At 60.8% G+C, this 14,240-nt stretch overlaps 1 protein-coding gene across 28 annotated transcripts in view; it reads left to right on the forward strand.

Moving 5' to 3' along the window:
• The window catches only part of PLEC (plectin), an 83,330-nt gene that overhangs the window by 33,991 nt on the left and 35,099 nt on the right, over nucleotides 1-14,240 (forward strand). For 2 of the 28 annotated variants that reach the window (XM_034419976.3, XM_034419977.3), the window contains exon 1: nucleotides 699-2,326. The exons of 16 other annotated variants lie outside the window; for them this stretch is intronic. In XM_034419976.3, the coding sequence (XP_034275867.3) occupies nucleotides 1,954-2,326 (373 nt within the window). In that variant the 5' untranslated portion in view covers nucleotides 699-1,953. Of the gene's footprint in view, nucleotides 1-698; nucleotides 2,327-2,568; nucleotides 2,944-8,218; nucleotides 8,441-12,902; nucleotides 13,209-14,240 lie in introns of those variants that run through there. 10 more of the 28 variants (XM_087891439.1, XM_087891443.1, XM_087891440.1 and 7 more) reach the window with 10 other exon arrangements.

Here is a 14,240-nt window from a genome sequence, read left to right on the forward strand (position 1 = left end):
CAGCTCGTGTTTAGTGTCATCCTGAGGTAGCTCCTTCCGCTTGAGCCCCCCACCCCCGTCTTTGGAATTAAGAGGTTTAATTCAGTGCAGAGGGGAGTAGTAGATGGGCCTTTCTCCAGGGAAATGCTGAGCAGGTTCACCCAGGAGCCCCATCCCCCCCCATGCCTCCCCTCTGGGGAGGCATAGGACGCAGCCTGCTGTGAGGTTACACTGAGCCCCAAAGGTGGCTCTGAAAACTGAGGTGCCTGCCTCCTCCTCCCCTTTCATTCCAGCGGTTGCCCTAGAGCAAGCAAAGCAAGAGGGGTGTACCAGCCTCCCCCCCCCCCCGGAGTGAGGTTTGGCCAGATCCTCCCCCATACTGAGCAGGAGGCTGGCCTTCTGCTCTAGCTGGTGTGGGGGCTGGAAGTGTGCTCGGTGACTCTCTTGACTCCAGCTTCACAGAGTTTGCTCCCCGTCTGGAGTTTAATGAGAGATGACCCAGATGTGGGGATCTTCTCTGGCCTGAACCCCCCTCTCCTAGATGAGTCAGATGAAGCCTCTGGGACAATCTGGCCAGAGAAGTTTGGGGTTGAAGGGCCCATATTTTCTGTGGGCTTCCGGAGAACTTCTCTTGCTTGGCACAATAGCTGCCATCTTGCCCTTCTCCCCCAGGCAAACCTCCTTTCCAGCCTGGCTGCTGGTCAGGCTAAGCTGGGTCTCTGCTCACCCATATAGATTTCCCTCCTGCTGGAGCAGCAGCAGGTGGAGCTGAGGCCAAGAGAACAGCTGGCCGTCTCTTGTGGGAAGATGCCCCCTCTGTCCTAAGAGGCAGCCCCCGACTGTCCAGTTTGTCTCAAATCCAGTCCCTGCCTGAGAGGGAGCTAGCTGGATGCGCTAAAAGCCCCCCCTCCCCCCGGAAGCTTGGGATACCCTCCACAAGGCCCTTTGGAGGGTGCCCTGAGCCCACAGAGGGCTTGAGGTGTCATGGGCAGACTGTTCCACTGTGGGGCATTGATTCTGCTGGAACCGAGCAGTGAAGGTCACTTCTGCGGGCTGGAGGCAGCACAGAGCCCCGTTGTGGCCTGCGGAGAGGCTGGGTCCGATTCAGGAACTTTGAGAGGTGAAAAGGGCTCCTACAGACTCAGCAAGGATTGTGGCTGCTGCCCATCTGTCTGGGGGTGGGGGTGGGGAAGAGACTTTCCTTGGGAGCCCCAAAAGGCTGGCCTGGGCTGGCCCTGGTGCCGGAGGGGCGGGCTGGGCTTTCTGGAGCATGCACCATGATGGGGCAGCTTCCCTCAGGGCCCCACTTGTACCTGGGGCAGGTTTCACGCTGGCTGATGATCCAGAGCTGCTTCTCTCTCTGCTTGGACATGGTCTTGCCGGTCAGTGCCTGATCCGCCTTGACTTCTGGGCCTGGAGGGGGTCCCTCTGGAGAAGAGCCCCCTCTCTCCCAGAGACCTCAGAGGTGGGACCAAGTGGCAAGGGGCCTCTCCAGTGCCAGCGAGGCTCTTCTGCCTGCGTTGACTAGGAGTTTGACATTCCTTCAGATTTACGTCCAAGCAGGTGTACGTATCTCCACATTTCTGTCTTCTGCGCAAGTAGCCGGGGGATGCATTCACACAGCAAGTGACCCCTGGTTGGGCCAGAGGCTCTTGGCAAACAGCTCAAGGGGGCACCTCAGGATCCTCCAGAGAAGTGAGCGGCCTGGCATCAGAGAGCAGAGGTAGCAGGTGGGGGTGCAAGCAGTGGAGCCCGCTCTGCTCCCCTACTCGGGGTTAAACCCCAAGGGCTTCTTCAGAGGGCTACCTGCGGATTTCCCTTGACTCCCCATCAAGGGACTCCCAGGTGGACAGAGGCCTCTATCACCCCTTGCAATGCCCCCTATCTAGTGGGGCAACCTCCTTCCTTTCTCTGGTGGTTTAGACTGAAAGCAGAATTGGCTCCAACTCCCTCTTTGGACATAGGCCATGGTAAATGTTGCAAATGCCCCCCAGGCTCATTCGTGGCATGGATGGTGCCGGATTTATGTCCTGCTGCCCAGCCCTGGTTCCCCATCCCGACCCCTCACCCCGCGGGGGACGGAGACGCAGCTGCAGCCCCAACAGGTGTGGCAGGGGCGCCCTGCTTGAAGGGGCGCCCTCCCCCGCTCCGCGTAATGTTCTAACTTGGAGCCGTGACGAGCTGGGCCGCGGCCCGGCGGCAACGAAACAGCTATTTATAGCCCATCTCCCCTGCCACGGGGTATCGCGGCGAGGGGGGGGCAGTCGGGGTTCGACCGAGAGACGCTTCGGATCCTCAGTCGGGGGCTGCTCTCCGGGACGGGGCCTCACCATGAAGATCGTGCCGGGTAGGCGACGACTCCTGTCCCGGGAAGGCCGGGGCACTGGGCGCCAGTTCCCGACGGGAGGGGGACGTTTGTGTGGCACCCGCCGCGATGGATGGGCTGGGGGCGACCGTCGGCTCCGCGCCACCGGGCCGCTACCCCGCCACCGTGGAGCGGGCGCAGCTGAGCCCGCGGCGCTCTTGGGCCTGCCAGGCGCGGGACCTCCCGCGGGGAGGCGGGTCCGAAGTGCCAGGCTCGGCCGCGGCAGGAGCGCGCGCGGGGCGGGTAACCTTGAGCGCTGCCCGTCAGCGGGGCTTCAGCCTGCGGGAAGGTGCGCGGCTTCGGGCTCGGCCAGGACGGCTCCGCATTGCGGGCGGCGGGCCGAGGGGGCCGGACTTGCGGACAGCCCTGGAGGAGGCGGAGGAGACCGCCGCGGCGGCCGGGAGGGGCCGCTGCTCACTCGGCCCCGTCATTCGGCCCAGCGGCTGCGTCCTCGGAGCGCCTCCTGCCCTGCCCGGCCGCTATGGATCCCGGAGGGGGCAGCCTCTTCCCGTCGCTGGTGGTGGCCGGCCACGCGCTGACGCTGGCGCTGGTCTGGTACTGGCGGCGCGCAGGGAGCCCCGACCGCGCGGCCGACGACGGTGAGAGCGAGCGGTGCGACGGCGCTGGGGCCCCGCGGGGCAGGCGGGCGGGGTGCTTTCTCCGCCCTCCCTCCCTCCCTCCCTGGCACGAGCTGTAGCAAACACAGACACGTGGGGGGGACGGGACGCCCGTGCGGGGCGAGCCTGGCTTGGCCGGAGCTTTGGGGGGGCTGTCCTGTCCCCGCCGCCTCCTGCCCGTCTTCGGGGCTTTGCCAGCAGCTCCGTTCTTACCCCAGGCAACCTCAGCCAGTTGCTCGTTGACCTTGGCCGGAGCTTTCGGCCGCGGCCAGCCGTCTCCGGGGTTGCAGGAGGAAGGGCGCGGAGACTGGGGGTGGGTTCCCGGGCCCGGCTCGAGTCTCCCGACAGGGATGCGGCTGCAAATTCACGGCTAGGTTCCCCAAAGGCGGGGGCGGGCCAGCGGGTTAGCCCGCGGTGCCGGTCAGATGCGTTAGTGACGCGACCCGGCGGCCGGCCGGCGAGACCCTACAAAGCTCGCCTGGTTCTTTGTAGATTCTGGAGTTGGACGCCCCTCTTGCCAGTCCCCCATGGGACGCCCCCCGTTGTGGGCCTGACCGAGCAAGAGGCCAGCCCGGGCGTGGATGTGGCAGCCTCTACTTTTATTCCAGGGGACGGGGGGGACTTTCTGTTTGGAGAGGCCTTCAACAATTTCTCCCTCTGTCCTGTTCACTCTCCCCCCTCCCCCTGTATAGGGGTGTGTGTGTGTGTGTGAGAGAGAGAGAGAGAGAGAGAGAGAGAGAGAGAGAGAGAGAGCGCAACCTCCTTCCTGGTCAAGTGCTGAGCTTTGCAGGCATTAAAATCCAGGGATTTCAGGGCGGGGATCCTTCCTTCGCCCAGTGACCTTTTCTGCATAAGGCAGCAGCATTGAGAACTCCAGCCGAGCGTCGTTTGCCCTTCTAGGTGGAGGAGCTGCATTTTTATGTCTGCACTACCTGGCAGTCAGAATGATCCCCCAGAGAAGTTGCTGTTGGGCATCAGGCCACCATCTATTTAGCCCACCCCCAAATTACGCTTCCTGGAGGGCTTTACATTAGCAGAGGGGGCCTCCACTTTCGAGATGATGGGCTGGAGCCTCTTCTTTGCGGGATTTTCTTCCCTGTCTGTGGAGGAGAGGCCTGGGACGCGACTCTCCCCTCCCACAAAAGGGACGGGAATTGTGCCCACTGTGCCTTGGGAGTTCCAGGGCCCATCCCGAGGCTGGCTGCTGGTTGTGAGGGAAGTAGCAAGCTCAGATGCTCCCTGCAGTTGTTAAGGTGCCCCGCAGCCAGAGGAAGGCAGGCTTGTGGCCTAAAGCTTGTGGGATGTTGGAGTGGTGCCTCTCTGCCATCCTTATGGTTTGGGGCAGAGGCCTCAGCTGAAGGCAGCAGAAGAGCACTGCGTGGGCTGCCCCTCTCCCAGCTAGGTGGCAGCCGCCTGGTACACAGGAACCCACACTGGGAGCCCCACCCCTTCCCCTACCAGCTGCTTCTGATGTGTAGCTTTGAGGCCTGTTCCTTTTGCTCTGTGCTGCCTCTGCTTCCTGACTGGGCCTCAGGATAGCTCAGAATGGCTTCAGCTGAGGCCTGCTGGTGGCTGAGGGCTGGGCTGAGTTGCTGAGAATGTGCAGAGGGTAGCCTCCAACGTGCCTGTCAGTTTCCCCAATTCGCATTCAGTCACGCAGGGCCCCTTCCTCCTCCTCCTCCCCTTCAGCGAGTGAGGCTCCATCCTCAGTGGCTGAACTGATTGCAGCCTGGAGGGGCAGCTGAAGCCGAGCTCTCTGGTGGCTCTGGGCAGGTGATGTCCAGAGAGCTTCCATCCTGCTGCTGCTCCCGGGCAGTTGGCCCTGCGGTTTCTCGCTTTCTCTGAATCACTGCTGGTTTCTCTGAATCACTGCCGCCCACCCAGCCTCAGGCTGTTGGGGCTTCCCCTCAGGAGAGAGGCTGCTGGGCCTCCACCCAGCCTGTGGCCAGCCGGTGGCAATGACGCTGGGGAAGCCTCCTCGGTCTGATTCTGATGCTGCTGACGAAAGCTGCAGGAAAGGAGGGGGGGGGAGTCTTCTGGTTTCCCTCTGCTGAAGTGTGCAAGCCACAAAAATGCTTTTTCCGGTTAGTTGCCCAGCACAAGGCCCATCAGGAGTAGAGTGGGCTTTTCCCTACCTACTTGACTGCTTTTGCCCCTTAGGTCCTGCTCAGAGGGCCCTTTCCTCAGTCTCCCTTCCAGCCAAGGTAGCTCACTCCTGTCCCTGTCCATCCCCCACCCCCAATGGAGGACCTGGCCGCCTTTGGCCCTGGTCTGTTGGTTTTGTGCTAACCTCTTTCTGTTGGGGGTGGGGAAAGGGGAGCTGGAGATATATTTCTCCAGTTACAGCTATCATTATGGCCACCTTGCCCCAAAGCAAGAGGTCTCTAGTAAGGATGGAGGCCCCAGGCTGGAGCAGAGCTCGGGCAGAGGGGCACCGGTAGCCCTCTGCTTGCTGCTTCCCAGCAGCTCTGTTGGAGGAAGAGACCCGGGAGTCATTGGGGGTGGGAAAAGAGAAAAGGGGGCCTTGGCTAATTTCAGTTTACGGTGCAACTGAACCCCTCTGTCCTCCTCCTGCTAATCCACTTGGACCTTTGCCTGTTCCCAGGGAAGGCAGCTCCGCCAGCTCCTGACCCTGGTGCTCTGCCAGTCTGGCTCTGGCTGGGCTGCTGCATTCCAAGGTCACACCTGCTCTTAGGCATCAGGGCACATCCGGATGGTTGATGGGCATGGAGGTCACCTCTGTCCTCAGGTTAGGGCCCGGGCCTCCCCCGTCCCCAGGTCCAATCTTGATCCTTTTGTTTTATTTTATTTATTATTTGTTATTAAATTTACACGCCACACATCTCACTATGCAGAGCCCACCCCACCGTGTTGCCTGTCCAGGGAGGAGCCGGGCACCGTTTAGCCTAATTCTGGCTTAGAGGAGGTGCCGTCTGTCTGGATCCAAATGGCAGGGCCTCGGGGGGGGGGAGGGGGGGACTGAGCTGTGTGCAGAAGATGCCTGTCTCCCCCAAGCTCTGCCCAGGGCTTCAGGGAGCACATCTTTGATGCCCGTGAAGGTGGACATGAATCTGAGTCTTTCCAGTCCAGCATCACTCATGCGCTGGGAGAATCACAGAAAACCCTAATCTGGAGCAACAAATACTCCCTGGAGAATGCTTGTTTGTGAAACTGCTATGGGATCCAGGTCTGCAGCAAGTGGGGGGAAGTTGGAAAATACCCCAATAAAAGGCCTGGCCCCCTCCCCCACCCACCCCGTCCTGGAGGGAGAAGCTGTGGGGGGGATGCTGGTGCCCCCAGTGGCAGCATTGAGGATTGACAGCCCCAGAGCTCTCAGCCTTGCCAGAGTAGGGGAGTGGGGGGCATTCAGCCTTCCTTGCTTATGGAAAATGCAAATTCCACTGGCCACTTTCAGGAGTTGGTCCTCTGCGCTGTCCCTCAGTCCTTCCCTGGAGGCAAGCGTTAACTAATCCAGAGCTTGTTGTGAATCTCCAAGAAAAGGGCATCCTGAACATACTGTGAAAATGTTGGCCCTCTTTCCATGGGTCAACCACCTGAGTTTGGGGGCTCCGAGTCCTTAATTCCACTGCTTCCCACTTGGGTAATCATCGATGGCTAGGGGTGGAGTGCAGGAAGGCACTCCTAAACTCATTCTTCCCTTGCTGACCCAAGGAGGGGACCCCTGGTCTTCCTGGAAGCGGTGCCAAGCGGCTCCCTTGTTCCTCAGCTTGCCCTGGGCGAACCCCGGGGAGCTCCCTTTCGGTTCACTGGTTGCCAGGGGTCAGGAAGACGCTCAGGGAAGCTGGGGTCAAAAAACCTTTTGGGCACCCGGCTGCGGGTTCGCCCTCCAAGACCCCCCTTGTAGCAAAGGCTTTGGCTGATGTGATAGCTGCCTTCGTTTCCCTTCCCCACCTTATCTCTGTTGTGCAGGCTGGCACGTGGGAGGGAGCCGTGCGTGGAGGGAGCAGTTGCACTAGCAATAGCACTTGGACTTATATACTGCCCCATAGCACTTTACAGCACTTTGGGGGGGGGGGTTTACTATGTCAAATCATTATTTGCATATTGCCCCCAACAATCTGGGTCCTCATTTTACTGACCTCAGAAGGATGGAAGGCTGAGTCAACCTTGAGCTTCATCAAGATCAAACTCCAGACTGTGGGCAGTTAGCCTGCAACACTGCACTCTAACCACTGCACCACTAGAGCTCTAGGGAGACGGGCCCCCTCTGCAGCCCCAGGGTAACAGGCCTGGAGTTTGGTGTCCGGACAGGGCTGCCAACTGCTCTGGACCTGGGTGAAGGACTCTTTTCGCCCCACCCACAGTGACTAAGAGCTCTTGCAGGCTTGCTCAGTGTTTCCCCCCCCCCCTTTCCATGTCAGGGAGGAGAATCCCAACCAGCCAGCTGCCACATTGCAGGATGTGACCCTGGGCCCATGTGGGTCCCCTCAGTTGTGCCTTCCCTCAAGACCCAGGCCAGAAAGGAAGAGAAGCCCAGCAGCTGCAGGGGCAGCTATTGGACGGGGCTTCCCTCCCGGCTGCTGCTGGACTTGGGGGCAGGCAGGAGTAGGACAGAGCTGTGCCCGCCGCTGTGCCCGGAACAAAGGCTCCTGCTTCGTGCCTCCCTTAACGACTGACAGGGCCTGCAGCCAGAGCGCCTCTATCGGCCCAGCCGGTAATTGCAGGCGGAGCGGGACTTTGGTTGAGTGCCACAACTACTGTGGCTGCCTTGTTCGCGATTTCCCGTTTTCGGAGGTTTGAGACAAGCGCGGTTCCCACAAGCACCGCGACTGAAATGTGGGTCAATGTGTGGCTCAGCTGGTCGTGAGAATGCCTCATGGCTCTTGGAGCCGGCCTGCGTTGACGGCTCTGTGGGCGCAAAGGCCGAAAGAAAGGCGGCTTCCCTCGATCCTGCAAGCGGAAGGAACCGGCGACGGGGCGGAAGCTAAGGGGGCTCGGACCCCGCGCTCTCCCCACCAGGGCGGCTGCCGAGTCTGGCGCGCCTTCGCCCGGCGCTCCGCGCGGTTGCAGGACGAAACCTCGGGAGTAGCTGCTCGCCGGCGGGCCTGGGCCTCGCGGAGGCTCCGAGGCGGCCCTTTGGCTCCGAGACGGCGCAGGGCGCTGTCTGTCGAAGGGCGCCTGCACGGGCTCCGAGGGCTGCTGTGCAGCGTCGGACGCGGCCACCGCAAAAAGGCCGGAGCGGGGCGCGTGGTTCCTGCGGTGGCTGCCCGGGGCGGGCGCGGCGAGGGGCGGGCGCAGCGCGGCAGGGCGGAGCTTCCCTCTGCCGCTTCTCGGGCGGCAGGAGGCGGCGGCGGCGGCGGGAGGGTTGCCATGGCTGGCGGCGGCGGCGGGATGGCCGAGCCCTCGGTATCCGCGTATTTCGCCTACAAGCGGGCGATGCTGCTGGGCGGCTCGGAGTGGCTGAGCGCGCCCGAACGACACCGGCAGCGCCTCCTGCGCAGCCGGCTCTGCTGCCTGGGTGAGTGGCCGAGAGTCGCGAAGCGGGGCTCGCGGGAGCGCCGGGCTGGCCGTGGGCCGCGGGGCGGAGCCTGGCCGGCCCTCCCCCGTCTCCCGAACAACGGCCTGGCCGGCCCTCCTTCGTCCCCGCGGCCGTCCCGGGACCTGCAGCAGAGCGGCCGAGGGAGCCGGGCGCCTCCAGCACTGCCGTTCCCAGCGCTCGCCGGTCTGGGTTCCCTGGCGCCGCCGCTTCCCCCTGCAAGCCCTTCGTTCTGGGCGAGCGCCAGCCGGAAAAGGCGGGGAGGGGCCCGGCCAGCTGGCGCGTCTGGCGCGGAGCTCCGCCTCCCAAGCGAAGGGCTGGCGGAGAGGGGCGAGCTCGACGGCGCCTGAGAATGGAACGGCCCCGAGCGACGCCCCCTCCTCCCCCCCGGGCCAGGGGCGAAGGCAGGGAACGCGCGGCCTGCAGGAAGGCAAGAAGCCCTCCTCCTCCTCCTCCTCCTCCTCCTCCTCCAGAAATGGCAGAGTTGGGATGGCGCAATCGCCGCACCAAAAGTGGGCCAAGTTGGCAAGGGGGTGGGCGCGTGGGTGGGAATCCCCTTGGATGGGGCTGGAAGCTTGATGTGGGGAGGGGGAAGAGCCCCTTGTGCCTGAGGGATGGGAAATGCTCCGAGTCCTCACTCTGCGCCGCCGCCTCCTTCCCCTGGAGAGAGTCTGGCTGCGGTTCTCGGGAACTTGCCTCTCCCTTTTTTCTGTCCTAGCCAGCTGTCTGGGGGAGCCGGGGGAGCTGCCCCCTCTTAGGCTGCAGGCAGAACTGCCACGGGTGCAGAGTGTGCAAAGGGGAGGAGGAAGGAGGGGGACAAGCCATTCGCCCCCCTCGCCGAGGCTCTTCTCAGCCTGTGTCCTACCCAGGGAGGAGGCCCTGGAAACTGGCAATTAGGCAGCCTCTGGAAAGTTCTGCTTGCCAGATTTCTGGAGGGATACAATGGGGAAAACGCTCCAAAAAGATCTGAAGGAAAGGCTGGAACATTTGGGACTCTTTAGCTTGGAAAAAGGCAGCAGGGACCCAAACTTGGACAAGGGAACTTTTCTCTCCTCCTTTTGGGGGTCGTTCCTTTTTCTGGCTAGGCTGGCAGCCAGAATGTAAACAAAGGTGTGCCTCTGTCCCAGCCAGAGCTGTAATTGGAGTTGTTGCAGTTAGTGAGAACTCTTTCTGAGGAAGTCCTACCTTGAGGCTGGTCAGGCATGGACTGAGATGGGTAAACAAACAATCTGGAGGAGAAGCAAATTGTGTCCAATACACAACAAAGCCACTTCCAGGTGACTTTTGTTTTGAAAAGACCAATTCAACCACACAGCGCCTCCCCCTCGTGCTCAGGATCTGCAGAATCTGCTCTCCTGCCCTTTAGGCCAAATCTCTGAGTGAAAAACTATCAGCATGTATGAATGGGGAGCCGTGGGAAGTTGCTGGGCCTACAGAGGCCAGAGTTGGTGCGTCACTGGCTCCAGTGCCAATCCAGCAAGCTGGGCTGCTGGAGCGGGGCTGCCTCACTTCTTCCCTGTCCTCCTCACATCCTCCAGCAAGCAATCCTCCAGATGAGAAGGCTCCTCTGTGTACCTGACATAAGTGGGGTGATAACCATTAACTTGGATGGCTTTGAAAGGGATTGGGTGCAGTCAAGCAGGGCTAGTCTCTCAAAGGCTATTGGCCTGGAAGACCCCACCTGACCTACAAGTAGAGGATAGCACCCCTCCAAATCTAGACTGCAGGGGACTAATGGTGGCAGATGTTCCTCTGGATGGCCAGTCGGAGAACGTGCGGCTGGATCCAGCTAGGCTGTCCTCCTGGGCAGGGTGCTCAGGGCTTAAACACAACCAGTCTCACCTGTTGAAGTGTTCAGTCTGTTAACTGAGTGGATCCTTGACTCCAGAAATAAATAGCCTCCCCTCGCCCCCATCCGAGTTTCACATTGCCATAGGACCATGCGTAGCTCAGGAGTAAGGCTTGTTCCTCAGAATTAAATGGCTCTTTAGCCCAGAAAGGGCAGGAGATAGAACTTCCTACCTTTACAAACCAGCAACTCTTGAAGAGCAGCCAAACTCCGCTGCCTGTGGCCCAGCTCTGTAGGATTGCAGCCAGGTGTTCTAGGCAGGGCCGCCTTTGAAGGTGGTCTCAAAGGTACAGCTGGTACCGAATCAGCTGCCCTTTCAAAAATAACATCTATTTCGTCTATTTTGGTGCCAGTTGTGATCTTTAAAGTCATTTCTGGTTCATATGGGCGTAATTTAGCAAATGTCTTGTTGTCCTTCCCCGCCCCTGCCTTCCGAGGTCATCCTGAAAGGACTTGTGTAAGATCTGGCCTTACACAAGGGGGGGGGATTCATGGCTTTGAAGGCCCCTACTGTGCCCACCCCTCGGGATATCTTGTCTCTGGCCCTCAGGAACCCTTTTGGGAAGTGTGCCATGAGTTGGATGCGGGGGGGCGGGGGGAGGGAGAGGAGAGGGTATTGTAAGCTTTGCTTGGGAAGCAACTGAACTGCGAGGCAGAGGAGGGGAGGGAGGGGTTGGTCCCGGACAGCCACTGCGGACTCCCCATCTCTTGGTGATGTCACTCTGTGTCATCATTGCAATTTTGAGGGAGGCTTGAGGGGCACAGGAATAAAGGAGGACCTTTGAGCCAAAGAGCAGAGCAAAGACAGCGTAGCAGCCCTTCTTCCATCATGGGTGGAGTCGGGCGGAAAGTTATTTCCTATGATTCAGAAAACACGTCTGTTGTAAAAATTGCATTCATTTTTTTTTATTGCAAAAGTTTTACAATTACATTTTCACCCCTTTCCCCTCCCCTCAGCCCACCCCAAACTTCCCAACCTCCCTAGCCCTCCCCCCGGACTTCCACACAATATACTCATATCAGGTAAAAAAAACCCTTAGTATAAAACTTATATAAAACTTGAACCCCTCCCTCCCCCTCATAATTTTTTTCACCTTCATTACATTGAAATATTTCTATCTTAAAATATCATTTTCAAATAAAAGCTATTTGATACTTCCTAATTTGATATTTGTTCTGAACATAATCTATCCACTTTTTCCATTCCCATTCATAAGTCTCTTGTGAACAATCTTTTAAAAATGCTGAAATCTTCGCCATTCATTTTTTTTATCAGATGGTTCGCGCTGCTGATTCACGTACAGCATGAGGTCCTTTCACATTCATGACTTCCAGTTTCTGGAAAACCCTTCCTTTCCTTTGCTCCTGTGCAGAAGTTTGGATCTGGAGGATCTCATCCATCCAGGCCTGTGGGCTGCCTTACGTTCTAGAGCTGGGTCCTAGTGGGGAGGGGCTCACCCCCTGGCTTGGTACAGCTATTTTGTGATCAAGCAGGCCCCCTTTGACCGCTGTTTTGTGAGCTGAAGGCCAGGATAAGATTGTCTCCAGATGGAAGGCAAGGCACATGCATCTCTTCTGCCTGGCTCCTGCAGTGGGGAGAATGAGGGAGCCCTTCCCTCCCTCCCTCCCTCTCCCTTCCCATCCCCTCCTGCTTCCAGAGTGGTGCCCTGCGGCCACTGGCTTCCTCCATGGGATGTGACTCAGGCGGGTGGGGAGTTTGGCTCCAGGCGGCTTCCCTGGCAGGATGAGCGCCCAGCCCCACCTTTCTGACGTGCTTTGGCACCCCAGACGCATGGGCGGTGGCAGTGGGGGCTGCTGGGAGGCTTTGAAGCCCTTGTGTTGCCGTGCATTCCTGTGTCTGGGCCCAGCCCAGGTCTGCCTCAGCGGAGCTGGGTGGGGCTGGGCCTGGCCAGCCTGGAATGTGCTGCCTGGGGATGTGCAGCCCTGACAGTTAGCAACCTTTGCTCCCAGAACATGGATGTTTTCTTGGGCGGAGGCAGATCCACCGTCAGCTCTACCTATGTGCTCTGCTCTGCCCGTGTCCAGACTGAAGAGGGCCGGATGCACCCTCCCTTTTAGAATGGGGGGGGGAGCCCCCAGAACAGCAGAAACCCAGAGCAGTTGATCTCATGTGCCTCTGGCTGCCGCTCAGAATCAAGGCAGCCTGGATGGGGGGGGCGGAGGGGGTGGGCTGCCCTTGCCCTGTGGGCAACAGCCACCCAGAGTAGCCCTGATGGCGGCCCAAGAGACCCACTTTGAGAGGTGGGCAAGCCTGAAGGGAGCGACACTGGAAGCCCCTTTTGTGCTCTCTGTGGGCAAGGCTGCTGTGCCAGGGAAGAGGCGCCCCCTCCTCTTCCCTGGGATTGCTCAGGAGCCCCCCTCCCCATCGGAGGGCAGGCGAAGAGCACTGGGGCTCAGGGCTTGTTATCCCCCTCCCCCAGCCCCAGTATAGGGCTCGAGCCCCTCTGGGTCTTTCTCTCTTGTCTTTCATCTGGGCGTTGCGGGGATGGCCGGCCGGGAAGCAGTTAAATGGCCCGGGAGCGGTTTCCTGCCTGTGCAAGAGGCGGGCGAGGCAGGCAGAGGGGGGGGGGGCAAGGGAAGCCCAGGGCCCGCCCAGCCCAGCGGCTCCGAGGGAGGGAGGGCGGGCGGGCGGGGGGCCGAGCGTCCTGGCCTGCTTGCGCCAACCTTGTTCCGCTCAGTAGCAGCCTCGGCCGGGAGCGTCCGCGTGGAGTGGGGAAGTGTCTGTGAGGAGCCGAGCGGCGTCAGGGGCGCCCATGTCGCGGCCGAGGGGGCGCAGCCGGGCGGGGGGCGGGGGTCCCTCCCCAGGGGGGCTGATGCAACCCGGCAGCTCCGAGGAGAACCTGTACAAGGCCGTCCTGCGCGCCTCCGAGGGCAAGAAAGGTACGGGGTGGGGGCCGCGGCTGCGGGTCCTCCGGAGTCCGCTTACCCTGCCGCCTTTGCCGCGCTCGAAGGTCGCCTTCCCCGGCGCCGCCGAGCCTCCCCGCTCTGCCTCCGGGCCATTTCCTGGTGCGCGGCGTGGGGAGCAAAGGCTCGTCGGGCGGAGGGAACGGCCCGGGCCCTGCCGAGCGTTCCCGCGGGGGGGAGCTTTTCCTCGACCCGCGTGGACCCTGCCGGAGGGGGCGGGCCGGCGGCGGCGGCCGCTGCTGCTGATCCCAGGCAAGTCCTGCAGGAAGAAGGGAAGCGCCCGAAGGTCCCGTCGGCGATTGCTGAGCCGGGGCGGACGGGGGGAGCACACCTGGGGGAGGGCGCTGGGACGCCAGGCTGCTGCCTCAGCGAAGCCGCGGCCCCACCTGGCCCGAAGGGGGTTGGCTGGCAGGAGGCTCGAGGGGAAGGGCAGCAGCGCTGCCGGGGAGGCTGGTGGGCGCTTGTGCCGGGCCTGATCCGACCTTGGCTGGTCCCCCCACACCCCCGGCGCTTGCTCTTCCTCCATTGGCCACCCTCCTCCCGGGCCTTCCGCTCGCTCACCATATGGAGTAATGATCTTTTACGTCCAGACCTCGAGTGGATTGTGATCGATAATATTGCCTTAGCCCTTGAGGGACCTTTCTCATTCTACCATCCAGAGCATCCCATCATAAATAAAGCCGACCAAAGCATCAGGCGCACAGCTGCCAGCAGCTTTGTGAAGAAAGGCTGTTTTGCCAGGATTCTGGCCAAGAGCCAGGCTGCTTGTGCTCCTGCCAACTGTTGGGATGCAGGCGAGAGTTTGGTCCTTCCCAAAAGCGGCTTGGCTTGAAAAATGAGGGGGTGCTTGATTTACTCTTGAGTAAAACCTGGTCTCTTTTGTGCTGGTGGCATCCTGGCCAGATAGACACCCCGTCCACAGGGAATGTAGCCTGGGGCAGGGTGGGACTTTGGCCTGTTCTATTTGATGTGTCTGTGTCTGTCTGTCTGTCACGTGAGAGCCTCCCT

This window comes from Pantherophis guttatus, chromosome 3 (assembly GCF_059756535.1).
Source record: "Pantherophis guttatus breed Tessera chromosome 3, ASM5975653v1, whole genome shotgun sequence".
NCBI classification, from domain to species: Eukaryota; Metazoa; Chordata; class Lepidosauria; order Squamata; family Colubridae; genus Pantherophis; species Pantherophis guttatus.